Source organism: Gallinula chloropus (assembly GCF_964237585.1).
Source record: "Gallinula chloropus genome assembly, chromosome: 20".
NCBI classification, from domain to species: Eukaryota; Metazoa; Chordata; class Aves; order Gruiformes; family Rallidae; genus Gallinula; species Gallinula chloropus.
The window spans coordinates 10,433,428-10,447,736 of record NC_140105.1 but is presented as its reverse complement, the minus strand read 5'-3'; the positions used below and the strand labels follow the sequence as shown (position 1 = coordinate 10,447,736).

At 49.6% G+C, this 14,309-nt stretch overlaps 2 protein-coding genes across 2 annotated transcripts in view; one reads left to right on the top strand and one right to left on the bottom strand.

Moving 5' to 3' along the window:
- Positions 1-1,360: 1,360 nt before the first annotated feature.
- SLC16A3 (solute carrier family 16 member 3) lies at positions 1,361-13,834 on the bottom strand. The gene is made up of 5 exons (XM_084273341.1): positions 13,789-13,834; positions 6,021-6,264; positions 5,446-5,589; positions 4,301-5,068; positions 1,361-3,406 (listed from the first exon to the last, which is right to left on the bottom strand). Exons 2-5 carry the CDS (start codon positions 6,241-6,243, stop codon positions 3,120-3,122), a joined length of 1,422 nt encoding a protein of 473 aa, XP_084129467.1. The 5' UTR covers positions 6,244-6,264; positions 13,789-13,834; the 3' UTR covers positions 1,361-3,119.
- The window catches only part of CCDC57 (coiled-coil domain containing 57), a gene marked incomplete at both ends in the record, with an annotated part of 45,729 nt that continues 45,238 nt past the window's right edge, over positions 13,819-14,309 (top strand). The window contains 2 exon segments of the mRNA XM_084273750.1: positions 13,819-13,909; positions 14,009-14,159. Of these exon segments, the coding sequence (XP_084129876.1) occupies positions 13,819-13,909; positions 14,009-14,159 (242 nt within the window).

Genomic DNA, 14,309 nt, shown 5'->3' with positions numbered 1-14,309 from the left:
AAGGGTTCCAGTACTATCCTCTCCTGTATCTAACAGTTCCTAGCTGGTGTTCTAAGACAGCCCTGGGCACCCAAGGACTTGCTGCTTACCTTTTTCCTTTTTTTTCCCTTAAAAACCTCTTGGTGTAGCAAGGCAGGAGGTCTGTACAACAGGAACTCAATGTATAGGCTTTGTGGCCATGCCTGTGGGAGCAGTTGGGTCCTTGTCTCAGCACAGCCCAGCATACAGGTCTGCAGGTGTCCAGGCTGGGAATCTGGCACACATGGAGGTTTCCTTCCCATCAGTGGAGTCAATCTCTACCCAAGGAAACAAAGGTAGCTAAAGGACAAGAGGACTGGAGAGCTAGTGCATGTCAGGATGTCACCCCTGAATGGGACAGAATGGCAGCAGGGAGTTTAGCTGCTTCCAGAATTACGAACTCTGAAGCCTGCCAGCTCTGATGTTGCTGAGAGACCTACATGAGGTGTTACGTGTGTGTTGATGCTTCTGGTAAATAATGAAGCCGGTAGAAGATTCTCTAAGCCTGTGTGAAACCTCTTAGTAAGTTAAATTCCAGCCCTTACTTCCTGCAGTCAGTAAGAGTCCTGGGATTTGACCTCTGTCATGCAGGAAGCATCTCCTGCCCTTGCAAATCCTGCAATCCATTGCTAGCTCTGGGCCAAAACCAGTCCTGCTTAGAGTGGCTCATTTTTGAGTTGAGGCCAGTGAGGCTGTGATTTGCTTCAGAAATTGTCTTGTTGAGATGTGTTTCCCTTGTCTTTAGTAATTCCTTCTTCTGCCCCAAATCACTGAAAATTACAAGGTAACAGCTCGTTCCCAGCTTAGTAACAAAGTCTAGGAGGTCAGTCTGGAAAGCCCAAATTTTTGAAACCTTCGTCTAGACAATTTGCAGAATGCTCAGAAGCCTAAAATTGTGCCCAAAACCCTAAGTCAAAGGAATAACCCTTTAGTTCTGTGGTAACAGTACAGCAGTGTCTGGCAAAGAAACCTGGTGAGGAAACCCACAGAAAGACAGACTCAGCTGTTTGGGAATCTGAGTTCAGCTCTGGGAAAGCTGCTGGTTTGATCTGTGAGAAACAGGGAACTCCAGTCTGGAAGCTGTGTCAGGCCTTCACGTGTCCTCTGAAGCAGCCTCCAGGGGGGATCACAAACTGATCCACAGATTCCATTTCCCACTTGCCCTTTCCCATGATGGCCTTTTGGAGCTGGCAGGGCTGTGTTCAGAGGAGTGATCAGGAAACTGGAGCTGAGTTCCGTTACCAAGTTCTTCCTACAAGGACATGCCAGCACAATTCTTGCCACTAAACAATTAAAAGGTTTAAACTAATGCACTATATGCAATATAAAAAATAAAGTTTATTCAGTGCAGCATCCATTTATATTTTAATCACTAAAAAACCCACAAACCACCACGTGGTGATCCTGACAGTCCCATTCCTGGCTGAGGTTGTCCTAACAATGCAAAAACCTTTTTGAAGAAACTACCAGAGTGGAAGCTGCTGAGATAGTACCAGTAAAGGATGGCTCGTGGGTTTGGCACTTTGTTGGACTCACTATGTTTCTGTTATGAAACAACTAATGACATTTTAAAAAGGATACAGGGTTTTAAGGGATTAGGGACTTTTATTTTTCAGTTATTAAGCAGAACAAATTTGGCACTGGAAAGCCAATATTCCTTTACTACCAACAAAACAAACCCCTGAATGTGTTACAGTTAGTCTGTTTTGAGGATTGTTACTCCAGTCACAGAGCCCAGAGAGCTTGTTTATAAACATCTGACAGGTGGGTTGCAGTAGCAGAACTGTGTATAAAGATGACATTTCTTGAGTGTGTTTGGATGGGGGAAGAAGAAAAGCCTGACTTGTACCTTCCATTTCCTCAACACTGAGAATTTCTCCCTTCTGCCTTGTCTGATCTGTTTCTGTTTCTTCCCCCACACCAATCCCAGAGAAGATTTGAGGACTGGCCAGACATTCCCCCCTCTGTCTGTGCAGGGGTAGAGCCGGCCCCATTCTCCATCGCTCCCTACACATTGCTGCTTTCAATACGATGGGGTGTCCTCAGGCAGCAAGAGTGGCACCTTCCACTTCATAGATGAAGCAGGATAGGGAAGAGGGGTAAGTGAGGGTGAGGATGGAGGGAGTGAAGACCTTCCTGTGTTGCTAACATTGCATTTCAGAGATGGCTAACATGTCTGAGTAGTCTCTTCCTTCCCTAAGTCCACCCGCTCCACTTTACAGGCCACCTGCAAACTTAGGCGGTTTCTTTTACATACAAAATGGGTTCAGAACACACTACAAAGTCTAATATTCCTCTTCTCCAGACTACTTGTGATATTTGTCAATGCTGCAGGGAAACTGTGATTGAAAACCAGGCGTGTAAGCGGTGACTGGAGGCTGACTTTGCTTATGGTCTGTCAGGATCGAGCCTGATCGGTTTATTGTCTTCAGCACTGCCTCAGAACACCCCTTGTGTCATCAGCTGAGGCCATGGTCTGCAATGTGCCTTTCCACAAACAGGATTCCCAAATGATAAATACAAACATTACAGGTTTAGACAAAACTCAGAAATACATTTACAGAAATCAAAGTAACAGATCTTATCAAAATTAAATTAGGGCTGAGCCAATTTATCTAAGTTTTTTTTTTTCCTAAAAAAGTAAGAAATTCAAAAACCTAATGGAGACCTTTAAGTTCCTGAGATTTTTCTCCATCTCAAACTCCTTCCCCTTCACAAATGATGTTTTGCCACACAACACAGTTATGTCACCGCTTTTGTCTGAAAAACATACATATAATTTCACTTTTCTTAAAATCTGTCCTTCCTATATATCTCTTCCCAGTAAGCAGCTTCTGGTGGTGCATAGCAGGACTCTACTTGTGTTTATAAAAGCTTTTTACTTCACAGAAAAAGTGTAACTGCAATGTTCCACCTCACGCTGATTAAAGCTAATTCTCTGATAAAGGTTGTCAAGCTAATCAGCTTCCAGGGAGACCTGATGAGCTGACCGGCCTCCAGGTAATAAAATAGATGGCCCAGCCCTAAACTAGTTCTAACTCTAAAATAAATAGTGTTGAAAATCTTTCTTTCCTCCACACTCCTTTGCTCTCCTGTCACCCTCACACACAAGTTTCTGGGTTGGTTACAACTTCACCATTCTTTTCGGGCTCGTCCTTTAGAAACTGCTCCACTTCAATAGAGTCCACCTTGGCATCCTCTGGGGTTTTGTCTTCAGATTTGTTTAGCTCCTCCCTTTCTGCTGCTTCTTCCTTTGTATGTGGTTCTTCTGGTTTTTTCTTAATGCAGAAGAAGTTTCCCAAGGCCAGTACAAGTGCTGAGGTGGTGACTTCAATCCCAGCAGTAATAAAAACAAACATGTACCTCCCAGTGGCATCCAAGAGTTTTCCTGGAAAGAAAAGACAACATTCCAGGTAATTAACAAAAGTTACTGCCTTCCAGTTAATTTTTCTTCTGCTTTTTTTAAACATTGAAATCATTCCTGTCTAGAAGTACTGTAGCTATCTAAGGAAATGTTTTGAAGTGGGTTTTTAGTGAGTTTATAACAGTATTTCTCAGATAGTTCAGTTTAACATTCACTGACATTACATCACGTCCCAAAACACACATAGTCATGGCAATCCAACTGGAATACAACCAGCCTGGCCTTCATATGCAAGAGGTAAGTGTCATGTATTTCTGATCAAAATGAGTGTGTTCATGGCCAGGATCTGCTCATCAGCTTCCTCTCACTCCCAGTGTCATTTCCTTTCCTACATGTGCAGTGTGCTGTCTGTTTAAGATGCAAATCTTAATTAATAGTCAGGCTGGAGAAACTGATCCTGATGCTTTAGTCAAGTTAAATTGTCACAGAACTTGGTAAAGGAATAAGAGGGGGAGAGGTGATGGAAAAATGACAGGTTTCCTATTCTAAATCTCAACTCCAAAGAGGTCTGAACTTCACCAAACTTATTCACTGTGCACATAAAACTCATCTCCTGCAGTGCTAGGACTCTACTAAGAAGAGGTTCAGTACAGGGCTCTGGCAGAGAAGGAGCAGCTTCTCCATATGGCAGTTCAACCAAACCTGAAACACATCCAGGAAGGAAGAGATTCATCCCACCCTGTCTTGGACTGTTTCAGACTGTAACTGCAGAAAGTCATCAAAGCATATGCAACACTGCTACACTGTGCACTCCGTGAGTGTCTCACGTTGCCTTTCTCCCTGCTCCCTCATCATACAATTCATGTAACAGGAAGCAGTGCAAACGAGTTTGAATTCTGAACTAAGTGGGATGCTCACCTGCTGATGGTGGACCGATGAGAACAGCCATAGCTTCTGCCAGCAGCACTAAACCGATAGCACTGGAAAACTTCTGAGTCCCGACGATCGCCATGAGGACTTCAAACTGGAGAGCACCTACCATCCCGTAAGAAATGCCAAAGAAAATGCAAAAGACCACCAGGCCACCATAATCAACAGACATAGACCCCATGAGATCTGTAAAGCCATTGAAAATCATAGCAAAACTGAAGAGGTAGACACAGCGTGGCCTAACCCATTTCAGACCAGCTACCATTCCACAAACAGGCCGAGCAAAGATATCAATGAATCCCAGAATAGTCAGAAGAAAAGCTGCTTTGGTGTCTGGATACCCCAAATCCTTGGCATAACTCACAACAAAGACTGGAGGAACAAAGAGGCCAAGCACCATGATAGAGGCTGCTAGTGTGTAGATTACAAAGCCACCATCTTTAAAGACACTGAAATCCAGAAGTTTTTTCTTCACTTTCTTCTCAGCTGCTTCTTTGGTGGCTTCAGACTTTTTGGGTGGCTCCAGAGGTCTCATTAATGCTCCACATACGCAGCAATTCAGCAGCATCCCTCCCAGTATAAGGAATCCTCCTCTCCAGCCGTAGGCGTGTTGCAGGATCTGCCCCAGCGGCGAGAGGGCGCAGAGGAACACGGGGCTCCCAGCAGCAGACAGCCCGTTGGCCAGGGGCCGGCGTTTGTCAAAGTAGCGGTTTAACATGATGAGTGAAGGCTGGAAGTTCAGTGCCAGGCCCAAACCTGTAACAGAGGGTATAGGAAAATCAATACTGGTCTACGACACCACTATTAAAAAGCTTCTAATTGCAGCTTTTCTTATTAACAGGAAGAGAAACGAGCTTTATTTCAAATAGACAAAAGGATTCCAAGGTACCGTTTTTAAAAGCAATCCACTTCCATGATACTCTTGTGCCCTGTGGTTGCACATCACTGATTACAGCAGTGGCTCCCAGAAAAAGTTAATGTTCATAAAGAACTAAATGAGTTTAATTCCATATTTATCTGCCATTTTATAAACCCCATTTGGGTGATCCTGGTAGTTGAGCTGTCTGTTACTTACACAGAACTCCAGCGTCAAGCTAAGTCACCAGTTCGTTTGAACCATGCACACTACTTACCAGTGATCACCCCTGCAGTTAGGTAGATCTGAACAATGCTGGTGCAGAATGAGGCTATCACCATCCCCAGGGAGGCAAAAAGGCCGCCCACCAGCATGACCGGGCGACAGCCGAAGCGATTGACGCACACGCTGCAGAGTGGACCTAGGTGAGAAGAGCAAGTTAAGAGGCACCAAGACAGAACAACCTTTGCAGTTTGTTTTGTATCAGTTTGCATTTCTTCTTTGGTGTTAGGTTTATGGTTGCAGTTGATCTTTAAGGTCTTTTACAACCTAAATGATTCTGTGATTCTTCCTGTAGCTTGTCCATACTGTCAAGCCAATGCAAAAAAGAGTGTCCTTTCCTCTATCATCAAATACTTTATCTAGTCTTCAGCATTCCATGAGATTTTCCATTGTCTTTACCTCTGCTGAGTTACACAGATTTAATTGTATGTGCAAGCTGGATGTGCTTAAATAACATTTGGATTTCTGCAATTAACAGTGTTTCTTCTGAGGAATGCCTTCCCTGCACACCAGTAAAGCCAGGCAATCGTGGTTCATGCTGTAGATGGCTCACAGACATGGAGTACCTACCTGTTCCATAAAGCATGGCCAGCAGAATGGAGGAGATCCAGGCAGTGTCGCTGTACCCGATGCCGAATTCCCGGATCAGTTCTTTAAAGAAGACACTGACTGCCTTGGGGAAGGCATAGGAGAATCCTGTGATGATGAAACAGCCAAAGAGGACAGCCCAGCCCCAGCCTCCATCAGGGGCTTTAACACCAGATGGGCCATCATCAGCTACTACAGCTCCCATGATGAGGTTTCAGAGTGTTCCCTAAGAGAGAGTAATCACATTAATTTTTGTAACCAACACTGGGGCAATTATGTAACCAAAATTATCTAATCAAAATAGTAAAAAATTGCACTACAGTTACAGATGAGACACAGGACTCGTTTAAATGCAAATCTTAAAGGTACAGTGCAAGCTTAACTGTTCCTTGCTCAGGCTTAGTCCTTCCAAAGCTTGCAAGAAACACATGAAGATGAGATGCATACAGTGGAGTTTTAAACTGATGTCCCCTCACAGCTCTGAGTCAGAACTGGATTTCAGCCAGTAACCAGTTCATAGAGAAGCTGAAGCCATCACAGCAGCTATAGGGTGTATCTGACTTTCACAAATACCTGATACCTGCTGCATTAAAGTCTGCAGGATTTCTGTTATGAGACCTTGTTACATGAAGCTCCTGGACTATTCACTTCAGAGACCTGGATGCACAATCCTGGTGAATCACAAGTACTCTGTGTAACAGTGGACAAATCCCCCAGGCTCTTTGTTCCCTACTGAATACAGCTACACAACCCTGATTGCCCTTTATCTTGAAAAGATACACCCCTTTGAGCTGCTGCTGAGCTGTCAGTTTTCATACAGGAGGTAAGTACCTAAGCTGAACTGCAAGGACAGTCTGTGTGGGCAGTTTTGGGGGATGATGGCAGTTAGTAACTGCAGCAATGCTCACTGTCACCGTCTGCCTGAAGCAAATACCTCCCGCTGTTACTGCCTTATCAGTTTAAAAATATTATTTAAAATACTGAATCTTATCTTTCACATCTTGCATAGGCACCCACAAGCACTTCTCCATCTAAAAAATAAATCTCATGAGAATGTTCTGTCCTGTATGTAATGCTGCAAAGTTTTAAGGGAGAGGTGCAGAAGGAGGGGAAAAAGAAGAACAAACCCACACTGAAAAGGCAGTGCCCCTGTATGGGAGGAGCACAGGGAAGCACTGCATCACAGCAGTTAGGCTTCTGTAGGGTCTGCACATTACAGAAGTGTCAAAAATCATAGAATCATAGAATTGTAGGGGTTGGAAGGGACCTCAAGAGATCATTGGGTCCACCCCCCCTGCCAAAGCAGCTCCCTAGGTTAAAGTCAACTTCTAACAAGTTATACATTAAGTCTCATGTGTACAAAAACTGACCATTTCTTCAAAATGCAGTCACTTACTTCTATTGGGTCAATGTTTCTCTCTGACAGAACCTGAGAGAGGAGTGGAAGCACAGCTGCACATCACTGAAGAATGCTGCTGCTTTCAGAAGTACAGGTCTGTGTAGTGATTTGATGTGTGTTGGGAAGCACCTAGTACTTAGAGCTTCATTTCAGAACCAAACTATGTATAGCACAACAATTTAGTTAATGCAGACCTGTCTAGACAACTGGGTGCATCTTCATTACCATGGACACATTTAGTCTGGCATTTAGGCAAACACTCCCCCTCGGAAGACACAAGTCTGTACACATGATGGGGAAATAAACCTGGCCATGACCATAGCTGTTCTACCACCCTGGGCTGTACAAGAAGGAACAGTAAACTGCCCACTACTGGCTTCACATTGTCTTCTCTGGAAATCAAAACAGAAAACAAATTGTCTTTAGTCCATACAACTAGAACCTGACAGGGTAAAACAGAACAGCTCCACAGAACTGGGCATCTGGGTGCCTCTTACTCCAGATGGCTGGTTTGCTGGCTGCTGTAACAATATGTAAAAATGGGCTCTGGGGCACCGAATGAGTCTCAAGAGCATCTCTGCCAACCCCCCTGACACGAGGCTTTGTGCACCCTTCACAGCTATTGTCCCAGTAACATCTGTATGATAAAAGGTATAAAGTGTTCCTCAAAAAGGATTCCTTTTTTAAGCAATAACCAGACAGCCCAGCCCAGCTGCACAGAGCAGCTCTCATGGTGATGGGAACCGCTGATTCAAGGATCTCTGCTCATGTGTGTCTGATGTAACAACTGACGTGGGGCTGGGGAGGGAGGATGAATCCTCAACTCCTACTGCTTCCACGCTGTCAGGACTGTTTGGAGTGAATGTTTCAAACGTTTGGGGAAGTGTTGTGTAGTTTTAGTTGTTTTTCTTATTAACCATGCAGCAGGGACACCCAGTACCAGTGTGCCAGCCGGGTTTATTAACAGCGGCGCTGGGCAGTTCACCAGGCTCACAGCACACCTGAGGATGGGGACCCAGCGCTGGGACGACGTGGCTCGCGGCATTCACCGCTGTGCTGCTTCCTGCACACGGGCAGGGACCGCACTGATGCTCTAAACGCTGCCGTCTGCCTCGGCAGACCTACGGCGCTGGAGCCTGACAGTCAACCCCGTCCGAGCCATCCCGGGTGGCTTTCGAGACCCGCCGCCGTGGAAGCTGCTCGGCAGCGCGCTTGCTGCTTCCCGAGAAGCACCGGCCGGCGCACCGAGCCCGGCGCTAACGCCATCCGGAGGGAGGCCCGGCTGCCGCCCAGCTGCGAGCCGCGGGGCAGAGGCTGCCCGGGCCGGCTCCCGCCCCACGAGCCGGGCCGGACGGCCGCGCCGTGCCCCGCGGGCCGGAGGCTGCCGGCGGCGGCCCCGCGTTACCCCGCCACCGTGACGTGCGGCAGCGCGAGCCGCCCCGCCACGGCGCGCGTGCTGCCGGCCGCCGCCGCACTGAGACGTGCAGGACGTGACTGGCCGGCCGGGCGGGGCTCCTACCGTAATTGCAGCGGAGGCAGCGGGCGGCGCAGCTCGCTTTCTCCGCCTTAACGCGCGGCTGCCCAGCCCGCAGCCGGCGCTATGCGGAGCCCGGTTCGCTCAGACAGGGAGGGGGGAAACGCCCTCCTAGCCGCCGTCCTTGTGCTCTGCCTTGCCCGGCAGAGCAGGTCAGGCTTTGTCCCAGCCGGCCGGCGGGACTCGGCAGCTTTGCGTGCCCCGGGAGGAGCGGGTCTGCAAAGCGGCTCTGTGCCCTGCCGCGAGGGAAGAGCCGCACGGGCAGAGGTGGGAACCTGGCCTACTAGCCTTTCCTTAAAGTAAGTCTCCGGGGAAACAGTAACATCCATTTATCTCATGTCTACGTTTGGCTAAAACCCTCCATAAAACAAATCACCAGCCCTCCCTTCGCCATGGGCTTAAGGTCAGTCTGCATTATGCACACACACATCAGTCTCGTTCATCGGGTTTAGCCCATCAGTAGTTCCATGCTAACACATCCAAATTAAAAGACCATTAACCAGAACTAAATGAGAACTGGTCTCTCTAGACGCAGCAGGAGGTTCCCTTCATCCCCTTGCAGTGTGCCTTACCCGGCTAGGCTGCATCCCCCTCCTCAAGCACTCATCAGAGAGCAGTGGGGAGGTTCCCCTGTGACATGTGCAAGCCGGGTCAGTGTTAGAAGAGGTGGGCTCCTGGTTCATCTGCACAAGCAAAGTGCACTTCTAATTCAGCTTCAGTGCTGGGATACTGCCAGAGCCTGCTAAGACAGGAGGCTGCTGCACAGTTACTGCCACAGTTTGCTTTGCTTTCAGCCTTTGCAGGCTAAGAGGGGTTTAAGAGACAAAGGATTACTGCGTTCAACCGGCTGCGGCTCAGTTTCAGTACCTCCACAACAGGCGTGAGAGTACTGTCAGTACTTACTCCACGCTGCTCACATCATGAACGGGTTCTTGCTTTGGTAATGTGTAAAACAAAGGCAGCAAATGTAGGTAAATCTGTGGGGTTTTATGCTCCTGAGATTATCTTCCTGTTGCCATGGAAACTAATACAAGATCAGACAGGAGAGAATATTCGGTGATTGTATGAAGCGTTGTGAGTGGCGTGTTTGGTGTGATGGTGTGTATAAAAGCAGAGCATTTCTACTACAAAGAGAGGCAATACTCCTTGTAGGGAACCCAGTTGAGATTGGAATTCAGTCAGGAGCCCCAGGAGGTTGAGAACTGTAGGATTACAAAATGAAGGTGGTGGTCAGAGATGAGCAGTGTGGAGACCCTCCGTCAGTGTGAGGAGAGCGAGTCTTTCTTCATGTTGGGAGGACAGATACACTGCACAGCACAGATGGCTCAATACTGTGGTACCTCCCATATTTGCCTAAGGGCATTAAAATCTAAGCAGACTAAATAAAAGATGCGTTGTCCTTAGTGTTGAGTGGAGAACAGTAAGACTAACCAACCCGACAGAAATTTTGCAGGAAATGACCCCTGCAAAAATAATTTTACTATCTTGCAGAGCCTGGCAATACAAAACCACTCTCCTCTGCACTGGCATCCCTGACATCTGCCTATTAAGCATAACTTTAACTCTTTTCTGATGCTCTAAAGCAGTAATGTATGTATTTTTTACTCAAATTTTATTTATTACTACTCAATTCTTAGGCCCTTTGTACAAGCCGTTCTGAGGCACCACTGGTATGACACAGTAGTGCATTGCTTGTGGCTGACTTGCTTAAATATCTGCCAGTTCAATTCCATATTCATTTCCAAAGGCTGCTGCAAACTCCTGTTGCCTACAAAATCATTAATCTATTTACCAATGCCTCCTGCCCTGACCTCCTGTCGTCCTCACAAGGCCGCAGAGTGACTTTCACTCTCGCAGTATGGCCTCCCCTGTTTCATCAGAGGCAGTTTTCTGGTTCCATCTGCCTTTCTTAGGGGTTTGTCAGCTTCCACCATTCTGTCACCTCTCCTGAAACTCCCAGGGTAAACTACACAGCAACTCTGCTGTCTGTAGCTGTAGGTGATGTTCCACACCAACACTTACTATTCATCAATCTCCAGGCCCCACTCAAACCATTTCAGTGTTCGCTGGTACAGCACAGTAAGTAATGCACATTATGAGTTACTAGCAGACTGCACACAGTAGATTCACACTGCAATTTTATGTGTACCCAACAATAACTAACCAGTGTAGATTCTATTATTTGGGTAAAGTTCTCTACAGGGCAAGTTGTGGAGTTTGGATTGTTTTTTTCTCCTTTTTTTGTTGTTTTATATATATATACATATATATATATATATACATGAAAATGTTAGAACCCCATTCTTTCCATTATCAGATGATACTATCATTTTGGTTTCTTGAGTTTTGTTTGCTTTTTTTCCTTAATAAGCATGCTACTGACAAGTACCCCTAACCCACACGGGGCCATACGCAAAATACTAAGTCACAGATCTTCACAGTAACTTCCCATGTAAAGAAGTGATGTTAATGTGGCTTTCTTCTTAACATGGAAGAAACAGCTCTCTTTTAACCCTGAGATAAATACTTGCATAAGTATTTTCTTTAATTACAAACACAACAGTAACTACTAGTTCAACCTTCTCAGGTACCATCTTTGAAAAAGCTCTACTAGTTCTGTAGCTATAGTATTGTCCCTAAGTATTGTCTCTATATCAAATGTTTGGTTTCTGGGGAAGTGGAGTTACTTTCCTAAAGCCTACAGTTTTTCTTTCACCACGAGCCCAACGGTGTCAGCATCACAGCGGCACCTTAAGACCAGACAGCGTATGCCCTTTCTCTGTGCATAGAAAAAGTGACAAACATGCCTTCGGGTGCACTTGAATTATCTGGCTGCTTTCCATATGCTTTCAAAAATAGAAGTTGCGGAATCGCGACTTCAGTTTACGATTCGGTCTTAACGTGTCATTAAAATTAACCCCAGCCCTGCAGCCACGGTAGATTCATAATGTGTCGGAGCTTCAGAACAACAAGAGTTCTTGCCGATTGTTTGTAGCAGAAAATTGTCCTTATTTTGTCTAATATAAAAGCAAAAAGTGTCATAGGTAGATAAATCCTAATTAAGGGTCCGGTCCTGTCACCAGTTAAGACATACGTGGTCAATGTTGCAGGACACCACAGAACTAACCCTGATAGGTAAGGCGCTCGCATGGATGTGCACTGTGTCTGGGGCTACCTCAGCACACGCAACTGGATATAGTGGGGGGAAGAGAATTTGGCTAAGAGGTGTCATTTTACACAATCACTGCACACCGTGGTGTCACACATCGTGTCGCCTGCATCACCACCTCAGTCAGGATTTCCAGCATCGCCTCGGTCGCTTGACAGCTTACCTAGAGCTGTACCTTCAACCGAACCACAACAGGTGTACGGGGCTAACAGGTCCAGGTCAACATCTTCAAACCGCCGCCCGCCACACCTTAGCAAACTACCGCTCCCTCCGGGGCAAACATTGCAAAACCCGACGTCAGTTGGCTCGCTGACACCCTGCGCTGAACCGTTTTCTAACCGCTTCACCCAAACCCAGCAGGCGAACCTGCTGACCAGGAGCGCGTCCCCGCCGCCTCGCCAACAGTCTGCGCCGGTGAGGAAGTTGTATTGCTCGAATTCAACCTCATCCTCCGCGCTGTTTGGGTTGTTGTTTGTTTTCCCCACAGAACCGTTGAGAACAAGGCAAACCCAAGAGCTTTCCGTGCGGATTGCGAGGAGCAGCTGAAAGGGACCCTCTGCTCCCCCCCGACAAGCGCGGAGGGGGCTGAGGCGGGCGGCCTGCCGCGCAGGGGCAGCACAACAATGGTGGCGGTCGCGGCGCCAACGGCAACGGCCACCCGCGCGGCGCTTGGGGCCAGGCACGTACCCGGAGCCCAGACGGCTCCCGCGGAGCGTTCGGGTCGCCGCCGCAGATGCTCACGCAGCCTGGAGAAGGCAGCCGGTCCCGGGCGCCTCACGGTTCTCGAAACGCTTGGGCAGAACCGAGTAACGGAGTTCAGGCGGCGATGTCCGTATGAGGGGCACGGCCCCTCCGACCGCCCGTCGTTCGCTCTGGCGGGTCTGAACCGTCACGGCTGAGGCAAAAAGAACTCCGGAATTTACCCCCCACCCCTCCGGGGCTCGACAATGAAATGAAAGGTGAGCGGCAGATCGCGGAGGCGGGGCTGGATAGGGAGACCCTCGTCTCCCGGTGCCGGTCTGAAGCCAGTGATGGCGGGAAGAGACCCTGAGCTGGCGGCTGCCTCATGAGCCAGCGGTAGGGCAGCACCGTACGTGCGCCGGGGCCGGCGGCACCGCGCTCCCAGGCGTGACCCGCCCGCCGAAAGGGGAAGAAGCAGCAGCTGGAACAGGGCTCGGTCGCCAGCACCGCTCAGCGCTCGGACAGCGCTGTCAGGCCGCCGGCGGCGGGGATCCGCAGGTTTCCCGAGGAAGAGAGATGCCTGCCCGGTCCTCTGCGTGGGGAGAAACGCAGCCGGCAGAAGAGGGGGGGGAAAAGGGGGAGAGGGGGCGGGCGGTCTGCCTTGAAGAGATGCCCGGGGGGCTGAGGATAGTCCGCGCCGTGCCCCCTGCCCCACCAGCGCCCAGAGCAGTCTGTCTAGGCGAGGGGTGAAGCCGCGACGCGTTCACCCCAAAGCTTCGGCGACGCTCGAACGCGCCCGCCGGGCCGGGCTGCCCCAGGCAGAGATGCGCCCTCGGGCCGCCCAGCGCTCCGGCGTCGTCTCACCCGCGCGCCCCGCGGACGCTCAGCACCCCCTCCCCACCCCCCCTCCCCCGCGCGCCAGCCGCGCGCCCCGCCGCATCCCGCGCGGCGGCTGCTGCCTCGGTACCTGAGTCCCGTCGCGCGCCTCAGGGTGAGGATGCCCTTGCTCGCGCCGGACCCGCTGCCCGCTTCCGACCCGCCCCAGCCCGTCTGCGCCCCGCCGGCCGCGGAGCGCTTCGGCGCGGCAGGTCAGGCTGCTCACCGCCCCTCCCACGCCGGAGCGGGGCCGGGGCCGGGGCCGGGGCCGGGTCCTAGCGCCGCCACGTGACTCCTTCCCGCCGCTACAGGTTCGCCCGGCAGCGCCGGCCCGCCCGAAGCGGAGCCCCTTGGGCGCCCGGCGCCGCGCAGGGGCAGCGACACGGGCTTGGTGCTGCCCCTGGGGGATGCTGGCCTGGGGGCCGGCAAGAGGCCAGGGACCGTACGCTGTACTGGGCACTGGTGAGGCTGCCCCTCGAGTGCTGGGTTCGGGTTGGAGCCTGTCGCTGCAAGGAGGACATGGAGGTGTCGGAGCCAAGGGCAGCGGGGCAGGGAAGGGGCTGGAGCAGGTCGGGTGAGGGGCGGCTGAGGAAGTGGGGTCGTTTAGTGAGG